General features: G+C 44.6%; 1 protein-coding gene across 2 annotated transcripts in view; it reads left to right on the top strand.

Moving 5' to 3' along the window:
• The first annotated feature begins 1,055 nt into the window (after positions 1 to 1,055).
• EBPL (EBP like) overlaps positions 1,056 to 21,410 on the top strand; it is a 41,316-nt gene continuing 20,961 nt past the window's right edge. The window contains exon 1 of one of the 2 annotated variants that reach the window (XM_023621570.2): positions 1,056 to 1,459. In XM_023621570.2, coding sequence (XP_023477338.1) covers positions 1,292 to 1,459 — 168 coding nt within the window. In that variant the 5' untranslated portion in view covers positions 1,056 to 1,291. The remainder of the gene's footprint in view (positions 1,460 to 21,410) is intronic. The other variant, XM_070240307.1, reaches the window with a different exon arrangement.

Raw genomic sequence — 21,410 nt, forward strand, 5'->3', positions numbered from 1 at the left:
ACCACCATTTTATTTTCTGTCTCTAGAAATATGACTACTTTAGATACCTTGTATCAGTGGAATCAGTATTTGTCTTTTTGTGACTGGCTTACTTCATTTGGCATGCATGTCCTCAAGGTTCATCCATGTGGTAGCATGTAACAAGATCTCCTTACTTTCTATGGCTGAATAATATTCCATTGTATATATAGACCACATTTAAGATAATAATTTTTTAGCAACAATACCCTAGTGATACTTTAGTATAAGTATATATTTAAAAATTAATTCATTTTTTATCTGAAATTCAAATGTATCTGGGAATCTTGCATTTTATCCAGTTACCAAAATTGAAAACACAGGCTTAGTCAATAAGGGTTACAATCTTTTTTAACTGATTCCTTTCTCCAGTGCTAAGTCTCTAGGTAACAGAGGCTTAAAGAAGCTCCAGAGACTGGGGTGGGGGGAGGGGCGGGGTTAAAAGCAAATAAAAAGATTCTAGCAAAAGGAGAGAGAAAAGGTTGACGTGGTCGGGATAGAGTGCCACTATATTAAAGAAAAGCTATTGTTGCCTATTAAGACGTCAGAGTGCAGGGTCAAAAAGCAAAGGCCTTGAGGACACCCGTCATGGGTTCTGGCCTGAGACCAATCACTGAGAGTCCGTGGGCGAGTTACTCGACCTATCTGAGCCTGCTTTCACATTTGTAAAATAGGAAAACACAGCGCCCTGCTAGGGTTGTCGTGAAATTAGATAAGGTGGGCAAAAGCTTCTAGTGCCCAGCCAGCATGACTTATCGCTCCTCTTTCCCATACTTTTACTGCTTTTCTGGATTTTTAAGAAATAGGGTCAGAGTAAGCCACAAGGGCTTTAAAAAGCCTGCTGGTGGCTGAAAACACCCTTGGCCGTCACCTCTCCTGCAAGACTAGAAAGGACCTAGTTAGAAACTTTTGTCCTTAAAATTCTCCCCAGTCCATTGGCAAAATTTCTCCCATTTGGACTTCACGTTGTGGCGTAAGGTTTTGAACCGTGTTAAAAATCAAGCCTCATCAAAAGGTGTGGCCCTCTGATCGGTCCTTTGGGCTTGGTCTGGGAACATGTTTGCACAACCCGACTCCAGAAAACCCGGGGATTCAGCGTGCTGGCAGGAGGCGAGGCGGGAGCGGAAGCCGCTCCGGCCCCGCCCCGGCCGCCCGGGCAGCCCCGCCCCCTCCCGCCAGGCCCCGCCTCCCCCTCCCCCGCTCCGCCGCGCTTTTTCTGGGCGGGCTCTCCTCTCCTGGCCTGAGAATTGGCAGCCACACTGGAGCCGGCTGTATGGACACGGGCTGGGAGCCGGGGGCGGTGGGCGCCTCGCTGCTGCTGTGCGCCGCGCTGCTGGGGGCGGGCTGCGCGTTGGGCCTGCGCCTGGGCCGCGGGCGGGGGGCGGCGGACCGCGGGGCGCTCGCCTGGCTCTGCTACGACGCCCTGGTGCACTTCGCACTGGTAAGTGCAGTCGCCCCGGGCCCCCCAAACGCCGGCGGAGCCCGCCTCCCTCGGGATCCTTCCCTCCCGCTCCCCAGGGAGTTTCCTGGAAAGCACGGGGACGAGTTGGCCGCCCCATCCCCTACGGCGGGAAGCCCGCGGAGCCCGGGAGGTACCTGGAGGCCGTGGTACTCGAGGCCTTGTGGCCGGTTGCGGCACCTCTCGGAGTTCCCGACTCTACAGAGAGCACAGCTTCCCCAGTGGTGCCAATTCCTCTAGCAAACAAAAAACAGAACCCCCTGAAAGTTGTTATTTCTGTACCGTGTTATGTTGGTGTGATTTTAAGCTACTCAAAGCCTTTGGCTTGCTTAACTTTGGAACCTGCACATAAATGTTGAACCGAAAATAATTGGGAGTGAGGTCGTTTCTGAGGGCTCCAGAGGAGCGGGCAGAGGTGATGCGGCCGCGTGGAGTCCGAGGACCGAGGCCTGCTCCCAGACAGAAGAACCCGCGTGCCTTATCACCGTTATTGAGTAATTGCTGTGTGCAGACACACTACTGTGTTTAAAATTTCTGATCTTTACAGCATCCTATAAACTAGTTATTGTCCCTATTTTCCAAGGAGAAAACAGGCCCTGCGAAGTTAGGTGACTTGACAATGCCACACAGCTGACATGCTGGAGTTAATTTGTTGTGGCTTCTTTACATGGCGCCAAGCTTTAGGAAACTCGTCCCTAAAAGTTCAAGCCACTTTATAAATAGCCAGGAGGGTTGTATTTAAGGGAATTCTATTGAAATGCTCACCCCCTCCCCCCCCCACCCCGGCACACACATGCACTCACACTTTTTCTAAAAGTTTTTAAAACTATGACAAAATATCTTTTTTGTAACTTTGACCTCGCTTAAATCTAGACCAACCTGTGGCTCATGTGAAGCTAAAGGCTATGGCATTGAGAAAGAAAAAGCAAAGTTCAGTAATCAGTCAGGTCTGTATGTTTTTATCACTTGTATATGTGCACACACCAGATGTTGCTGGAATGATGAAATTCCCTCTTTCCTAATAATTAACTTGTGGAGGTAAGAGACAGTAAATATTTCCCTCAACTGCTTTATTTATAGAATTGATTTTTAAGTTATCATTGAACAAGGTCTCTCAAAAAAACAGGCAGCAAAACAGGTCGCTAAGCCCACTTAAAGAAAAATGTATTATAATTTTAGACATACAGAAAAGGTATAAAAATACTAAAACATATACCCATATGTCCACCACCTAGTATAAAATTGTCTACTTTTCAAGCACAGACTCTTACAGGTTACACCACACGTGGCACCCTGATGGGTATCCCGATGTCTGGCATCTTTGCTCCGCTCTCCCCTCTTCCTGTTCTGAAGGAAATGTCCTCCACACCACCCGCCCTGTGCCATTTACCTGTGCCAGCTGTGAAATGTTCCACTGTCTGAATGCACCATACCTTAGTTCTTCAATTCTGATGTGCACATTTTTCCACATATTCAGACAATCAATGATGAACCACTGTGGACCATTTTATTGATATTTGATCTGAAATTGGGATGTATCTTACAGTTGATGATGAAATATGGTATTTAACCAGCCCATGTTAATGGGCATGTCTTTATTTTACTGTTTATACTTAATGCTTCAAGCAGCATCTTTGTATACGTATCTTAGAGATGGATGAGGAGGGTGCTCGAATGTGGTTATGTGGTTGAGGCCTGCAAGAAAAATGCAGACCCATATTATCTTTGGTTGGGAGTTTATTACAAGAATATCCAGAAATGTGGCACGAGCTAAGACTGGAACGTAACGCCTCCGAGAGAACTAAAACCACAACTCCCGTGTTCATACCAGAACCTGAGCTGCCCCTCCTTCCCCCTTTAAACTTGACCTCTCAAATGGGAGGAGAGGTTTGGATTTGTCGGTCACCATCAACACAGAGCTCTCCTGTTGAACAGGGTTTCAAGCCAGGCATTCCCAGAGGGAGGTCAGCATCCTGATGTCCAACCAGAATGTAGTTACCTGGGCTGCAGTTCAGTTCAGTTGGTTATGGCTAGGATGAAGGAAGGGCAGGCTGACTTCCCAGCAGTGCACCCGGCGGGAGCCATGGCAACAGACATAAAGAAATCAGTGGTTTGACTCACCAGGCTCAAAGGTTGCTCTGGGTGGTCGTGCAGTGGTGCTTCGAGGATGTTCCCTCATCTGCCATCTAAGTGCAGCATTCTGGGCACGGCCAGAGCATGGAGGCAGAATGTTTGCCTCCATTTGGGAACCATCTTGAGGTCCATATTGACTAGAGCACAGAGTTCACCTTGGGAAGAAGTGAGGGGACAGGCTGGAGAGGGAGCTTGGATGACAAGACTTGGATTCTGCAGTAGGAAGCCGTTGAAGGATTTCAGGCAAGGAAGTAGCATGGCCAACGCAGATCTTCGGAAAGATAAGTTGGTGGTGATGTGTGAGGTCAGAAACTGAAGGGTCTGAGATTTTACCCTTCTTACAAGTTAACAGGTTAGCTTGGTTGATCCCCAAACCTCACAGGGCAAGGCAGTGAAGGCCAGATAGTACCCGCACATGCCCTGGGGACGTTACAGGAGAGGAACCCCCAGTTAGGCTCCCATCTTCTATGGTGACCTGCTCATGCTTCTCTCTGGAGAGAGACCTTATCTTTACTCAGGAGTGTAAACAAATCTCTGGAGAGGAGGAGCCCAGGTCTTTATCTCCACTACCCTGGAACATCTCAGGAGGGAGAGGCTTCTATGTTTTACTCCCCTGAATGTCTCCTTATATAAATATTCTTAAATCGGTGTAAATGCCTGTGCTCAGAGACCCCAGACGTTGCAGGAGGATGAGGTATTCATGGAGAATTCTCTCCCAGTTTGGTGCAGGGTGGATTGGAAAGGATCGTAAAGGGGCAAGAAGATCAGCTAAAAGCACTTGCAGTGTTTTAGGAGTGAGCTGAAAAAGCTGAGCTAGGGTGGCATTGGAGGTTAAAATGGGAGGAAAGCCAAGTACGAGAGGCTTTCCAGGGGAGAATGTACAGGTCAAAGTGACCGATTGTACATCCGGGGTGGAGATGATCTTGGGGTGTAGAAACTGGCTGACGCGGGGGATGGTGACAACGTTAACAAAGACAGGAAAGTGAGATTTTAGAGCTATGAATCTGGGGTTCTGGTGTGTAGTTGAGAGGAAATGGCGAGAAGGCAATCAAAAATGTAAGGCAAGTTGAAGAGAGAGGGCAGACTAAAGAGAGTCGGAAGTTCTTTACCGTGCTGGAGGAGACAGTGGGAAGCCCTGGGGACGAGTGATTTTTCTGAGCAAGAGAGAATAGAAAGGTGAAAACGCTGAGGAAGGAGAGCAGAATCTTTTAAAAATGTGTGTACTGAACAGTCAGGATGGGGAGAAAGTGGGCAAGACCAAGAACCAGGGTCGTGCTGGCTCCTGGGACCCCAGGGAGGGAAGTTCGAGATCACAGTAAAGTGCTGCAGCACCGTTGAAAAAGAAAAAGAAAAAGGTGAGGGCTGGGCGGGAGCCTCTGGGTCCAGCAATCGGAAGTCCTTGGTAGAGTGGTTTTGTCTGAATAGAGGCGCCAGAAGCTGAAGGCAAGGGCGTAGCAGATGGGGTAGAGAAGAAATGGAGGCAGCATGTGCAAGACCGAGAGAGAGTTGGTGGTGGGAGGAAGGAGAGTGGAGGAAGGTAGCTCAAGAGACATGGCAGGGTCAGGCAGCGGACTCTGGGTTCTGTTTAAGGGGGGAAGGTCTGAGTGCATCTGTGAGCAGGAATGTGATGCAGGGAACAGAGAAGGTGCAGACACGTGTGCTGGGCAGCCCCTGCTGTCTGCTGCCGCGTGAATAGACGTCCGGGAGAGCTGCATCTGCTTGAATCTACCGCTGTCCTCTGATCAAGGCCCTCTGACTCGTCACTCGCACTTTTGACTCCCACTGTGACTCGTCACTGTGGAGCTCGGCTTAGGCTCATCCTTCAGGGTGAAACCTGGGCGTCAGTTGTGTCTCCATTCATTCTACACGAACGCCCAGGGGTCGTCTTTCTTTAAGAAATCCTGAGGCCCCGTGGCTGCTTAAGTCCTTATTAATTTGGATATTGGGGGCATTACCCTTTTCCATTTAACGTCACCATGAGTTCCTCCCCTTCTGCTACAATGCTTTTCAGCCTCCCGTCTTAGAACTTTCTAAAAATTTCTTCCTCCTACTACTTGCTTTATCATTAGGTCTGACGTCGCCTCTTAATTCACAGTCTGTTGCTGTCTCCTGTTTCCTCTTTCCTTTTTTGGTGGTGTTGTCTTCATCAGTTTTGCCCTAAGATAGATGTCCTGTTTGGTAAATGAATTCATCGTCCTCATGCTATTTGGCAGATGTGGTGAAGCACAGTTGGTTTAGGTGTATATTAATGGTAAAACTTTGTGCTCGTTAATTTTATGTGTCAACTTGACTGGGCCGGGGGATGCCCAGATATTTGGTCAAACATTATTCTGGGTGTTACGGTGAGGGCGTTTTTGGATGAGATTAAGACTTAAATTGGTAGACTGAGTAAAGCAGGTTGCCCTCCCTGGTGTGGGTGAGCCTCATCCTATCAGTAGAAGGTCTGAATAGAACGAAAAGGCTGGTCTTCCCTTGATTCCGTGAGAATCCCTTCCGCCTGACATCCTTCAAATAAGAACATTGGCTTTTTCCTGCCTTCAGTCCTGAACTGAGACAGTGGCTTTTCCTGCATCTCAAGCCTGCTGGCCTTTAGACTACAACCACACCATTGCTTCTTGTGGTTCTCAGGCCCCGCACTGGGGCTGGAACTACACCATCAGCTCATCTGGGTCTCCAGCTTGCTGATTCACCCTGCAGATCACGGGACTTGTCAGCCTCCATAATCACAGCCAATTCCTTATGATAAATCTCCTGATAGGTGGGTATTTATAAATAGATATAGATGCATATATACACGTATATATCTCTATACATATATAGGCATAGATATGGATAAATATATAGATGTGTCTCCCATTGGTTCTGTTTCTCTGGAGAACTAACACAAGCTTAGAAATGGTGCCAAATTGAAAGCCCAAGGGAGGGCACCCATAATGACCCACTGTCCGTTTTTTAGGGTGTAGGTAGACAGCCCTTGTACTTCGGCAGACCAAAATTCAGTCTGTTTTTCTAACCTCATGAACAAGACATGTCACCTGGCAATAGGGAGGGCTGTCTTTTTAGCCACATCTCAGAATGACACACTTTTCTGTTGTTCCTCATTTCCACAAATATTTGAGTGCCTACCTGGGTGCCAGATACTGTGCTAGACACAGACAAAATGGATGGCTCTTGTCCTCTCAGAGCTTATGGAATAGCAGAGAGTTTGTCTTTTATTGTTTCATATGGAGAATAATAATTACTAATGTTACACCCAGTGTCAAACCCGTATGAGAAATTTATGTTTAAGTGCTAGGAGAAGCTTAGTTTCTCCTAAAAAATTGGTTTGTCTATTTCTCTCTGATAACAAGAACAATATAAATGTTTCTCCCTTTTCACTTTGGCTTCTTGGAAGCTCAGAACCACATTAAGCTCTATAATAACAACAAAAAATGGTCTGCATATATATGTTCTTATTGATCCCTGATCTGGATTCTTATTCATTTATATATTTTTTAATAACTAATGTTTAAAAATTCTTATGTATATTTTACCATTTAGTTGACTGTTTTTGTTGTAGTTGACCTAAAATCTTTTGTATAAGGAAAAAGTATGTAAATACTTTAAAATTAAATTTTAATGCTACTAAAATTTATTTCCTTTGAAATGGAAAAGACATTCTAGGGAAATATCTTGTTTGTTTCCTTTGTAACACTAAACACAATGTGTAACTATTTCCTTTGTCTTCCTGTGTCTCTGGTACTGGGCATGGTGCCCAGCTTGTAGGAGCTCTTCTGTATTTGTTAATATCGAATGAGAGGAAGAATGAGTCTATCCTTTTCATTTATAGTAGTATCAGTCATTTACATTTTAAGCCTCAAATTGCTCAGCTGTATAAAATGTCAGAGTCCTTTTTTTATGTCAGACAGTTTAAATTGTGTATTGCCATGATCATTTTAAAATGTGTAACATTTACATATCTAAAAGGAAGAAAAAGATAAAATTACCTGGAGGTAATTGTTGTTAGTATTCTTAAGAATAGTCTTCCAGAATTTGTATGAAAATATATATCCAGATAAATGTTTTTCAGAGTTCTTTTTACAAAAATGGGGTCACACTATTCATTCCTTGTTACTTTTTCTTTCATTCACTCTGTTCAGTGACCATCCGTATCAGTATCTATTGAACTACCACGTAATTTTAAATAATTGCAAAGGATTTCATTATACTTTGTATATAATTTATTTAACCAATCCCTAATTGTTGGTCTTACAGGCTCTTTCCATTGCTAGCAGTTATACAGAATGCTCTCTGTGCATTTTCATGCACTTGTCTATTTACCCAGGATGAATCCTGAAAGTAGAATTGCTGGCTCTAAGCGAAGCTAGTTTGTAAAGACTCCACAAAGATGGTACCCATTTGCATGGCCTTCTCACACCCATCCAGTGCCAGGTATCATTATCGTATCAGATACCTCATCAGACCCTTGATGATATGCTCTGCTCCAGCCACCACTACCACGACCAACTCCGACTTCATTAGGGCCCAAGCAGAGAGCACCTGCTCTCACCTCCTGCCCCAGGCCTCTTGGATGCCGCCCAGGTGTGAGATCCTTGGGACTCACTCAGCTCCCTCACACGTGTCCACAGAATGAAGCTTTGAGAGTGGTATTTGGGAGCCATAGGATAAATTCTTCTTCCCTCCCCTCCAAACACGGACTCCCCAGAGAAGCAGTAGTTCATACAACCTCTGGAGTAACTGAAGATGGAGAGGTCAGTTAGCTTGTTACTGAGTAGTGCTACTAAGTTACTAAACTCAGCAACCCAGCCTCGCCTCCTCCTCCTCCTCCTCCTCCTCTGTCTGTTCCCCCTCCTGCCTCCCTGGGAAGCAGTCCCCATAAAAGTAGTAGAAATAGGATAACTCTTTCTGGGGGACCCAGGCAAGATACCCTTTTTCTTATTCGTTGCATACTATTCCATCACATGGATATACCATAATTGAACCAACCATGCAACTTCAAGTTATTTCTAATTTTTTTTTTCTGCCACTAAAAACAAACAAAAAACTAAACATCCTTGAACAGATATCTTTACTTCTGTAGGAGAAATTTCAAAACTGAGATTCTGGGTCAAAAAGTATGTCTCAGGAGGTCTGTTTTCCTACCACAAGATGTGTCATGTGAAAAATAGCTCTTTCTTTTATTTATCAAAATAAAAAAAAGGTAAATGTGTAAGGTGATGGATGTGTTAATTAACTCGATGATGGGAATCGTTTCACAATGTATACGTATATCAAATCATCACATTGTATGCTTTAAATATCTCACAATTTTTTGTCAATTATACCTTAGCAAAGCTGAAAAAAATAAAAATAAATTAAATTGGCAAGCTCCTATCCTGCCTAGGAGTGGGAAATTCGACCTCAGTTATTAGTCTTCTCTCTTTTTAGGGTCTCGGGAGAACCTGGGAGACTTACATGATTCCCAGAAAAAAGAGATATCTGGGCTTTGCTCCATCCTGATCACAGCTGATACCCTCGTTGACTAAGCCTCGTGTTCCCGTGTTTTCCTGAAGGAGGGCAGCTCCGCTGTTTCTCTGCTAGGCTTTGGGACAGGAATCTGGGGCTTGCATCCTGGGCTCCACTTTCTATAGCCTGTTTCTCTAGGCAGCTGTTTGTCTTGTCCTCATTGATGTGAAAGAGGTGGTCATATGTTAGAACAAAGAATTTCACCCACATTTTATCATGCTGTTTTTTGACCAAGAAAGTGTCTCAACTCCATTTGTTGACTAATCCATTCTTTCTCCGCTTATTTGAAATTCCACCTGTGTCACATACAAAAATCTTTTATATGCATAAAATTTTAGGTCTGTTTTATGAATCCTTTGGTTTCAGTTCTGTCCACTGCTTTTTATTATTTTAGCTTTATAATGCATTTTAATGTCTGATAAAGCAAACTTCTTACCACTCTTTTCCAAACACTTTAAGATTTATTGTATATCCTTCCAGACAAACTTAAGATTCACTTTGCCAAGTTCTAAAACTTGGTGTTTTTATTGGAGATTTTCTTAAATTTATAGATTAATTAGAGATTAAATGATATCTTTACAATACTGAGTCTTCCAAGAACTGAGTGAATGTCAATTTGTTTAAATCTTTTGGTATAGTCTCTTAAAATTTACTTCTAAATATTTTTTATTTTTATTGCTACTTTGTGTATTTTTCCTTTGTGTTCTAGCTGATTATCACTGCTATAAGTGAAAGCTATTGGGATGTATCTGTATCTGAGCCATCTACTGCACCACCAGGCCAGCCCCTGATCTCCTTTCTTGTCGTTGAAGTTTTCCTGTTTCTAGATTTTCGTATAAATGAAATCATACAGTATGTAGTCTTTATTTAGCAAAATTTCCTGAATAGTATCCCACTGTATGGATATATCTCAATTTATTTACCCATTTACCTGTTAAAGAACATTTAAGAACATTTGGGAGGTCGGCCTGGTGACACAGCAGTTAAGTTCACACGTTCTGCTTCGGCAGCCCAGGGTTCACTGGTTCAGATCCTGGGTGCGAACGTGGCACCGATTGACAAGCCATGCTGTGGTAGGCGTCCCACATATAAAGTAGAGGAAGATGGGCACGGATGTTAGCTCAGGGCCAATCTTCCTCAGCAAAAAGAAGAGAATTGGCAACGGATGTTAGCTCAGGGGTAATCTTCCTCAAAAAAAAAAAAAAAGAACAGTTGGGTTGATTCTACTTTTTGACTGTTAGAAATAATGCTGCTGTGAGTATTTGCTTACAAGTCTTTGTGTGGGCATATGTTTTTATTTCAGTTGGGTAAATTCCTAGGAGTGGGATTCTTTAACTAGACTAGAAACTGCCAAACTGTTTTCCCTGCCATTTTCCATTCAGCAATACTTGAGAGTTCTGGTTGCTCCACATCCTCATCAGTACTTAGTGTCTCAGTCTGCTAGGGCTGCTAGAAAAGAAAAATCACAGACTGTTACTTCAACAGCAGACATTTATTTCTCATGTTCTGGAGGCTGGGAAGTCCGAGATCAGGGTGCCAGCATGGTCAGCTCTGGTGAGAGCCCTCGTCCTGGCTTGAGACAGCTGCCTTCTTGCTGTGGCCCCGCATGGCTGAGAGAGAGCCCTCGTCTCTCTTCCTCTTCTGAGGACACTAATCCCATCCTGGGGGCCCCACTTTATGACCTCATCAAAACTTAATTAACTCCCAAAGGCCCCCCCACCTCTAAATACCACCACACTGGGGGTTAGGGCTTCAATAGATGCATTTGAGGGCGACACAGACATTCAGTCCATAACGCTTAGTATTGTTATTTTTGTGTTATTTTGTTTTAGTCATTCTAATAGATGTGTATGACCAGAACTCATTGTAGTTTCAATTAGCATTTCAGTACCATCTGGTGATGTTGAAGATCTTTTCATATGTTTATTTGCCCTCTGTATATCATCTACTAGTAAGTGTGTTCAAATCTTTTGCCCATTTTTTAAATTAACCTTTTTCTTCTGAGACAATTGTAGGTTTACTTGCAGAGAGAGAATACAGAGAGATCCTATTTACACTTTACCCAGTTTCCCCGATGGCAACATCTTGCAAAACTGTGGTAGAATATCACAGTGAGGGGAATGACATTGACACAGTCAAAAGGCAGAACAGGGAGCACATTCTCAAACACTTATGAAGTTACAGATCTGTCAGCAGCCCCCCAGCTTGGCCCCCAGCTTCTCCGGTGAGTGGGACACCCAGCCAGTGGCCCCCCTTCCTTTGGTCCTGTGTTCCTGTCCAGGTTTGTGCTGCTGCCAGCACCACATGGGCTGCTGTGGCCAAGGAGATTCTAGGCTGCAGTGCTGCCCCTCCACCACCACAGCCCTGGTCGCTGAGCCTGGGGAAGCAATAACCGAGACCTAACCTGCTGACAATGGCCAAGACTCTGGAGAGTTGCCTTGTACCTCACATTCCATCTTGGGGAAGCTCAATGATGCCCGCCAGGGCTCCAGCAAAGCAGTGGCATTGAAGGTTTGGTGGCCCCACGGTTGGAAGAGCTTTGGCAGTTTAAATGCCTTGGGCAGCCTCCGTGAGTGTTGGGCATCTCCTCAAGAAGAGGGTTCCAGAAGCACAATCAACACAACTCTCCCTTCAAATGCAGAGAGCATCACTGGGGCTGTGGGCACCTCTCCATGTTCTCACTACTCACTCACTCCTCACTCTGCCACCACTTGGTCCCTATTCTGGGGTGACCAACCGTCCCAGTTTCCCGGTGACTGAGGGCATTCCTGAAATGAGTTGGTCACCCTACCTGCTCCTCTTCTTTCACTTTCTGCCTATGAACATTTTCTGTGTATCCTTGTCCTTCTGTCTCTATCAGCTCTTCTCTGTCTTTTCTGTTGTCTCCTGTCTTGTCCCTCCAGAAAATCCACCTCTGGAAAATGTTATTTCATCTACCTGAAACTGCCAAAGGTAAAGAAATAGCAACCTGAGGACATCAAAACCATATTCTCTTTATATTTAAACTAAAACAGAACAATAGCTTTTAAAAAAATAATACAAAAAGAAGGGAATTAGGCAAAAGAAAGTAAGCTTGTTTATCCGAAGTCTTTAGAATGATTAGTTCCTGTGGGGAAAGGGTTTTTTACATATTCTGGGTACACACACACACAGACACACACACACACACTCACTCACGTACCCAAAACCCAACTCCAACCATGTACCCTGGGAGAAACCCTTTCTGATGGCCCAAGGCAGATTTCATCACTGCTTTCTGTTTAATCATTATTTTCAATATTTCCCCAACTCTTTGTTAACTCTCTATCACGGTATTTTGCAGGCTTTTTTTGTTTTGTTTTGTTTTGTTTTTTGTTTTTTTGAGGGGTATGGGGAAGTTACTATCTCCCTTGAGAGGCTTTGAGTCCCTTGGGGACAAAGACTATTACTTCCCATCTTTGCATCTTCAAAGATGCTCTGCCTGGCTGCACAGTTCATTTGCAAAGCTGATTTCATCCCAAAGACCTGTTGACCTAGAATAAGTAAACAGCCAGTTATTTTACCAGAATAGGTTTATTCAGGAACAGCAAAGAACTGCAATTTGGGACATGTGATCTATGGTGAACCACACACAAGTCTGGAGAAACAAAGGAGAGAAATATTCTTTTATGAAGTTGGGAGGGGCTGTTGTATATGAAGGGTCCCTTGGAGGAGACTGGGAGTTCCAAGTATGGAGGCTTCTCATTAGCTGAGCTGTTGCTGGGCTAAGAGGAATCTCTTCCTTCTGCTGGGGTTAAATACTGTCACTTCCTGTGGGAGATGCAAGGTATTGTCTCTTCCTGTTGGGATCTGTAGTGTGCTTTGAGTGGCACGTGTGTGAGAGTTCTCTCTTCTGGCCTCCTGACTTTATTCTAAATGAGATTTCTGTTTATTAATTTTCACATTTTTCCCTTTTGATCAAGATCTTTCTCTGAAAGCATCACTGATCAAGGGTCAAGTTTTTCTGGATTCAGTGGCCTTTTGTCCCTCGATGCCAGGAAGTACCTTTCCTGGATGTCATGTCCCACATTGGAGGGAAAGTGAACAGCTTGGAAACCTATTGAGATCACAGTCGAGTAACAAGGAGGGGTAGGAGGGAAACCTCTCAAGCATTTCCCATCTAAGTCTGTATCTTTTTAATAGGTCTGGTCTGGACATCATCAGATGTCATCTGCTTCAATTCCAGGAAATCTTTACCTTGAGGTCACCAAACGGTGTGTGGGTCCATTCAGAATTTGGTGCTTTCTGTAGACATGTCACAGGAATTCAAGAGACTATTTCCTGGAGTTTGGCTGCACAAGGTTTAGTCAGCAGTACCTGAAGGGGCCTTTCCAGCGAGGCTGACGAGGGTCTCTCTGGAGGTGTCTTTCCCAATAGACAAAATCTCCAGGTTGCAAGGTGTGATGCTCAAGATCTTCATCTCCCTGGAGCGCATTGTGAAAAGATCGTTCTACCAGAACACGGTTATTTTTGATAGAAGCAATTAGGCCTTTACAATATTAGAGTGTATCTCCTTTTGTCAGCCGCAGATCAAAAGAGGCAGGTGCCAGGTGCGTTGGGCATCCTGTGACCATCTAAAGGGTGAGAGCTTCTGATTCCAAAGGGGGTAGGTCTGAGATTTAGAAGAACCAACAGCAGTGCTTTTGGCCAAGGTATTTGGAGAGTCTCTACAAACTTTGCCCACTTAATAATGCCAGTTGGGACATTCAGTTAAACCAGAGGACTGAGGGTGGTAGGCGCAGTGAAAGTGATGTAAAACCGGCCAAATGGCAAGACCTCTCAGAGCACCTGACTGGTGCAATGTGTTCCTCAGTCACCGTGAAGTTCAAGACGGCTTCCCCAGGAAGGGGTCATCTTTTCCAAAGGGACTTTAGCCACAGATGAGGCAGCAGCCTGTCTATAAGGGAAGGCTTTAATTCAGTGAGAAAACATACAGGCCATGACTAAAACATATTTAGCATATTTGTATCCATGAAGCAGAAGCAACTGTATGAAATCCATTTGCCAACCTCGAATGGGCCATTAGGCAATTTAAAATGTCCAGAAGCAGTGTGAACAGGCTTTGCTGGATTATATTTTGGACAGGTGTGACAAGAGAAGTGGGTGCTTTTTGCAGCCTTATTATCCCCCATCAATGTTGATTCATGAATGCTATCATTTTGTTAGTGGACCAATGGTTTAATGTATGTGCCATGGTCAGGAGTGGGAATTTTAGGGTCTGGCTTGCTACCTGGCCGGAAACAGAGTTTTCTCTTTTTATCAAACCAACAATTTCAACAAGGTTGAATTTCCAATTTTGGTTTTCCTTTTCTGAGACCGATTGTTGGGCTTCTCTAGCCAGTTTTTCTAAGTTATCATTTGGGGAAATAGCCCTTTGGACCATGACAGAGGTTTGGCCGCTATTGATTCCTTTAAGAGCAGCATTCATTGCGGAAGTGTCAGCAAGGTGATTCACTTTAGCTTTCAGAGAGTCAACTTTTTTTTTCTTTTTTTTTTTTTTTTTTGAGGAAGATTAGCCCTGAGCTAACTACTGCCAATCTTCCTCTTTTTGCTGAGGAAGCCTGGCCCTGAGCTAACATCCATGCCCATCTTCCTCTACTTTATATGTGGGACGCCTGCCACAGCATGGCTTTTGCCCAGCAGTGCCATCTCTACACCCGGGATCCAAACTGGCAAACCCCGGGCCGCTGAGAAGCAGAATGTGTGAACTTAACCGCTGTGCCACTGGGCCGGCCCCAAGAGAGTCAACTTTAGAATGCCCCAGGATCTTAATAATAGCTAAAGTGGCAGGTAAAAGTATAGCATCCAATAATTCCTGAACATAAGGGCCATCTTAAATTTTATTTTCATTGGAAGTAGGAAACCATGTTGCTTCCACAACATTCCAAAATCAAGAGCCACTCCAAAAGTGTGTCTACTATCAGTATAAATGTTGGCAGTTTTGCTCTTGGCTGGGGCGCAGGCCCACGTGAGTACATATAATTCGGCTTGTTGGGCTGTGGTAGCCAAGGGGCAAAGGTGCTGTTTCAGTTACACGAAAGGGTGATAATATTGCAGACCCAGCACAATATTTACCATCATCACCTTTTAAATAAGAACCACCAGTGAACCATGAGAAGTCAGCGTTACTCAAAGGAGTTTCCTGCACTTCACCATGAGGGTCAGGAGGTGATCTGCCAGTGTTAAGTAGTCCGGCCGGACTTCATCGGTAGCAGAGGGGAAGAGAGCAGGGGGTCGAGGTGATCACAGCGTGAGGAGTTGCGTGAGGGGCGGTGAGCAAAAGGATACACAGGAGGTGAGGCAGCTGACTGCAGAATGCTGAATGTGGTGAGAATTCAGGAGGGCTTCCGCTGCATGAGGCACGAAAATGGTTAAAGGGGATCCCACACTATTTCCTCGGCGGCCTTAACCAAAGGGGCAGTGGCAGTGACGGCTCTAAGGGAAGGGGGGTCTCCTCATGCCATTGGTCCAGTTGCCGGCTGTAATACCCTGTGGGTCAACGGGGGTCCCTGTGTTTCTGGGTGAGCAGCCCCTTCCTTTTCATACACAAAAAGGCAAAAGGGAAGCTGATAGTTGGGATGCCCAAGGTCAGGTGGGCTCATTAAACTCTCCTCTAAGGCTTTACAGACTTATGTCCTCCTGTTCTTCCATGAAATTGCTTCAGGGTTGCTGTTCTTGAGTAAAACATACAGAAGTTTGGCCACAAGAGAGCAACTTGGAATCCAATTTTGACAATAATTAATGTGAGAAAACCTCACAGTTGGTGCTTAGTTTGGGTTTGGGGAAACTTAGGACCCCATAGCAGTTTCAAAACTATCGCTGTCCAGTGTGGTTTGCAGAAAAGTAAGTTTGGGGAGTTCAAAAGTTCCTCATAATGGCTATTGGTAATCTAAATTAGTTTTAGTTAAATCGGTCCATGTAGTTAGAAATGCGCAAAAAGAGAGACTACAGTTTTTAAACATAAAACTAGCTGGGGTCTCTGAAAGAGGGAAGTGCCCTTAAAACATTTAGATGACTGGGATCCCATTTCTTATAAGTTCTTCTCTAGAACAAAGAAAAATTCCTAAACAGCCTTCAGGCCAAATGCCAGTACAGTTCCCATAGAAGAGCCTGATTCCAAAGGATTCGGACCAAAGGCTAAAGAAGTACTCACAGAAACAGCACTGTTCCAATGGGAACAGCCTTATTTCAAAGGAGTCAGGCCAAAGCACCAAACGAGTACTCACAGAAAAGATAAAGCCTTCTATGGAAAGGACAGGGCCAGATAAAGCCTGACGAGCTTCAGAATGCAAAGAGGTGGCCGGCCCAGTGGCGCAGCGGTTAAGTTCGCACGTTCTACTTCTCGGTGGCCCGGGGTTCACCAGTTCAGATCCTGGGTGCGGACATGGCACCACTTGGCATACCATGCTGTGGTAGGCGTCCCACATAGAAAGTAGAGGAAGAGGGGCATGGATGTTAGCTCAGGGCCAGTCTTCCTCAGCAAAAAGAGGAGGATTGGCGGCAGTTAGCTCAGGGCTAATCTTCCTCAAAAAAAAAAAAAAAAAAAAATGCAAAGAGAGTGGAGCTTGAGATCCAGGAGAAAACCTACCCTCAAACTCCAGAGTCAGCAAGAAAGCAGTGAGCTCCATCGGCTCTGTAGGCACTCCACCTGTTTGCCCACCAGCCTTGGAGTTGTTGGGGGTCTTCTCTGGATCCCCATATGAGCCACCAAATAAGGTTGACCTAAAACAAATAAACAGCCAGTTATTTTACCAGCAAAATGGGTTTATTCAGGAACAGCAGAGAATTGCTATTCAAGACATGCAGTCTATGGTGAACCACCGTCAATTCCAAAGCAACAAAGGAGAGGAAGGTTCTTTTAAGAAGTTGGGAGGGGCTCTTGTAAACGAAGTGGCTATTGGAGGAGACTGGGAGTTGGAAGTGTGGTGACTTTTCATTGGCTGAGTTATGGCAGTCTCTCATTGGCTGAGCTGTTGCAGAGCAAGGAGGAATCTCTTCCTTCCTTCTGCTGGGGTCAAGTAGTATCGCTTCCTGTGGGAGATGCAAGGTCCCAGTCTCTCCCAGTGGAGTCTGTAGTGTGCTTTGAGTGGCACGTGCGTGAGAGTTCATCTTCTAGCCTCTCAACTTTATTTTAAATGAGGTTTCTGTTTATTAATACCCACAGACCTCAAGATGTTTTATGACCATCAGCTCCATTAGCTCAATGAAAAGCAAGTTGGCGAGTTGGTGTTTTCCACTCATCCATGGAGAGTTTGTTTCTGGCTGTTCAAAACAGTGGCCCCAAATTTCAACCAGTTTGAGGAAGAGATTTGAAGAAACTTTTGTGTTACCCAAGATTTTGCTTGCACGGTACACTTCTTTATAAGTCACTGTCCTGTTTGAGCACATTGTTTATTTTTGGGAAAAAAAGAAGAGGGCAGTGTGGGTTGCTGGTTTTCTCTTTAGGATACAAGTTCCTAAGGACAGCGGTATGCTCTGTGTCAAACCTGTTAGTGAAGCTCTTTGGGGCAAGAACCTCTGAATCATTTATTTGAGCTAGTTCAAGTGACAGATAAACACACCTGGCGACAAGGAGCATGGCAGGTCATGGGAACTCAGCAGAAGCTGAGATCTAGCTGAGCCTCCTGGAGTCTCGAATTGGAGGTTGGTTCTGAACCAGAGGCAGCCCTGCGTTAAGATGACTGTTACCCTCCTCGCAGCTCTTGCCTCTAGGCTTGCTTCTCTTTCTGCTACTTGCTGGCTTTCTGACACTTTATTCTTTTTCTGTGTCTCATAGCATCTACTCATATCCATGTGTTATGGGTTGAATGGTACCCTCCCGCAAAGAAAACTGTGTTGGAGTCTTAACCCCTAGTACCTCAGAATGTGGCTCTGTTTAGAGATAGCATCTTTACAGAGATAAGTTAAAATGAGGTTGTTAGGGTGGGCCTTCATCCAATATGACTAGTGTCCTTATAAAAAGGGGAAATTTGGACACAGAGACATGTGCACAGGGAGAACACCATGTGAACGTCAAGGTAGAGATCAGGGTGATGCTTCTATAAGCCGAAGAATGCCAAAGATTGCCATCAAACCACTAGAAGCTGGGGGAAGAATATGGAGCAGATTCTCCCTCTCAACTTTCAGAAGGAACATGTCCTGCTGACACCTCGATCCTGGATGTCCAGCCTCCAGAACTGTGAGACACTAAGTGTTTGTGGTTTTAAGCCCCCAGTTTGTGGTACTTTTTTATGGCAGCCCCAGCAAACAAGTCCACCATGCTTCCTGGTAACTGGAGGTTATTCATAGTGTTGATTTGTTCTAGACATCTCATGACCTCTCTTACATGTTAGTTTTTGGAATCAGTTTGGATTTACTTTCTGTTTCTCAATTTGTGTTCCAGAGAGTGAGAATTTCATTGGCCCGGCTCCTCCCTGTTTGAGTGTGGCTTTTGGATAGGCTGCTTCGTAGGCCAGCAGCCAGCCTAGGAGTTGTCTGCTCTGGAGTCATAGCATCCTCCTTGTCCCTCCTTCTCCTCTGGTTCTGTCACCTGTAGCCAAAGGAGTGGCTGTCACACTGTCAAACACGGTTTCCCACAGCTGTTCAGTCCATGGGGACTGGGTATAGACTCCCATGCTGGGCACAGCATGCATCATGACCAAAATGTCTAAAGGAACACCCGGTACTGTGTGTGGAAAATGAGAAAACCACGTTAGTCTAGGAAGGGGCTTTAGGAGCCAAGTAGTCCTATCTTCCCCTTGAAATAGGAATTTTACTAATAGCCCAGACAGATATAGGGTCATCTACCCTTTGCTTGAAAGCTTTCAGCCAACGCCATCTTTCCAAATGGAATAGCTCTACTTATAAGAGAATTCTTCCTTATGTTGAGCTGAAATCAGCCTCCTTGTGACTTCTACTCATTGGTCTTAGTTCAGCCCTATTGGGTAATCCAAAGGGAAGTTGAATCCCCATCCACACAGCAGCTCCACCTAGTCCCAGTGCCTCCACCATTTCTCGTGACATGGTTTGCTGGTGCTTTTCTGTCCTGTCGCTCACCCTCACACATGCCACAGGTTGCCTTACCTGCAGTGCTCGTTACTCAGCACTGTTCCGGGGCGGGTCTGACCATTATTCCAGAAGCCTGGGGCAGATGGGAAGGTAGAAAGACTGTAGGCTTTGGGGTGCAACAGATGCATTCTTGAATGCTGGCTCTGCTGTTTACCACCTGTGAACCCTTGGGCGGTACCTCTTCCCCTACTGCAAATCCTTTCTGTAGTGAGGGGAAGGAAGGAAACTTCTTCTGTCTCGGTTTCCTTATTATCTTACTTCGGGCTGCTGTAACAAAGTGCCACAGACTGGGTCACTTACAAACAACAGATACTCATTTCTCCAAGTTCTGGAGCCTGCAAGTCTGAGATCAGGGTGTCAGTGTAGTCAGGTGAGGACCATTTCTTGCTTCCTAGCCAGTGACTTCTCGCTGTGTCCTCACATGGTGGAAGGGGCAGGGGATCTCTCAGGACCCTCTTTTAAAAGGGGCCAATCGCCTCCATGAGGGCTCCACCCTTATGGCTAAAGCACCCCTCAAAGGCCCCACCTCCTAATACCATCATCTTTAGGGGGTAGGATTTCAACATATGAATTTTGAGGGGAACACATTCAGACCGTAGCACTTATCTATAAAGTATGGAAATAATATTTTCTTCAAAGGGTTATTACGTGGATTAAATAAAGCTTTGTAATTTAGGGCAGCGCTTCTCAAACTTGGATGGGCGCAAGAATCACCCGGGGATCTTTGTACAAAGCGGATTCTGATTGCATCAGTCTAGGGCGGGCTCCGAGATTCTGCATTTGTAACAGGCTCCCAGGTGACGCCCAAGCTGTGGTTCATGGACCATGTTTGAATAGCAAGGATGTAGGACACCTGGCACAGTGCCTGGCATTTAGCAGAACTCAATAAATGTTCATTCTCTCTTCCTCTGTCCTTTTCATGACCCCTTCTCGCCATACTCCAAACTTAGATTAACCTTTAATTTTCATCCCATCCCTATGTCATAAAGTGAGAATGCACACGTCCAATTAAGATAAGCCTTGGAAGCTTCCCTTCCAAATCCTTCATCTGAGGAGTAAAGACTGTCTTGGCAGAGAGGGGTACATTCTTAAAAGGGGAGAAACGTTTTTCAAGTCCTAAATCAAACACTAAGCTGCCATGCTGTAGGAACAATAGAGCTTGTGTGGCTGTTTGTCACCCGAAGTTCTGAAAGGGCCGGCACGGTCCGTTGTTAATATTAGGAGACAGCCCATCTGCTGGGGCAGCTTCCATCAAATGGAAGTTGTCATCTCATTAAGTGGACGACAGCTGGGCAGCATACGTTGATGAAGTCACCAAAACCTTGTCATCGAGGTGCTGTAGGAGGCTGACGCAGCTGATCCTTCCGGAAACAATATGTATGCTGTTGCCATGACATGGAAAAATCAAGTCTGATTAGGCTGAGATTTTGTGAGTCAGATTAGAAAATGCTAATAAATTTTGGCAGGAGCTACATACTGATAATTCTATTCTTTATTTTCTCACTCTTAATAATGAAGGCTGCACTGTTTTCTCTGGTTCTTCATTCAAAGACACTGAAGAAAAAAAAAAACCTCGCAAATACATCCAAATATAAATTCAGCCTTTACAAATGCAAACACAAATTCCAAAAAGAAACTGTTTTTCTTTTTTATTTCTATAGTGCCTTTTGCTGCTAAATTTTTCTTAAGGGTTGAAATGAGTCAATTGAGCATTCTCTCAGTGGTCAATGAATTGAGCATTCTCTCAAGTGGTCAATGAATTATAGACAGTGGCTTGCACAGCTCAAGAACTTTTTTTTATCTGAGCTTTACTTGTAGCTGTCTTAACGTCTATAAAATACATTGTTAAAATTACGTGTCTGGAATGCCTTTAAGTGAAAAATGAGACTCTCCTTTGTTACTTAATTTTATTTGTCATGATACATTTTAACTTTTAAGCTGATTTTGTTAGCAGTTCTGTTAGATAGATATAGTTCAGTTATGTTTTAGAGCATTGAATATAAACTTTCATATTTTTTTTCTTTTTGTTTTATTGAGGTCATAATAGTTGATAACATTGTGGAATTTCAGTTGTACATTATTATTTGTCCATCACCATATATATGTGCCCCTTTACCCCTCATGCCCACCCCTAACCCCCTCCTCCTCTGGTAACCACTAGTCTATTCACGTTGTCCATGTGTTTGTTTATCTTCCACATATGAGTGAAATCATATGGTATTTGTCTTTC

Source organism: Equus caballus, chromosome 17, assembly GCF_041296265.1.
Source record: "Equus caballus isolate H_3958 breed thoroughbred chromosome 17, TB-T2T, whole genome shotgun sequence".
Classification (NCBI taxonomy): domain Eukaryota; kingdom Metazoa; phylum Chordata; class Mammalia; order Perissodactyla; family Equidae; genus Equus; species Equus caballus.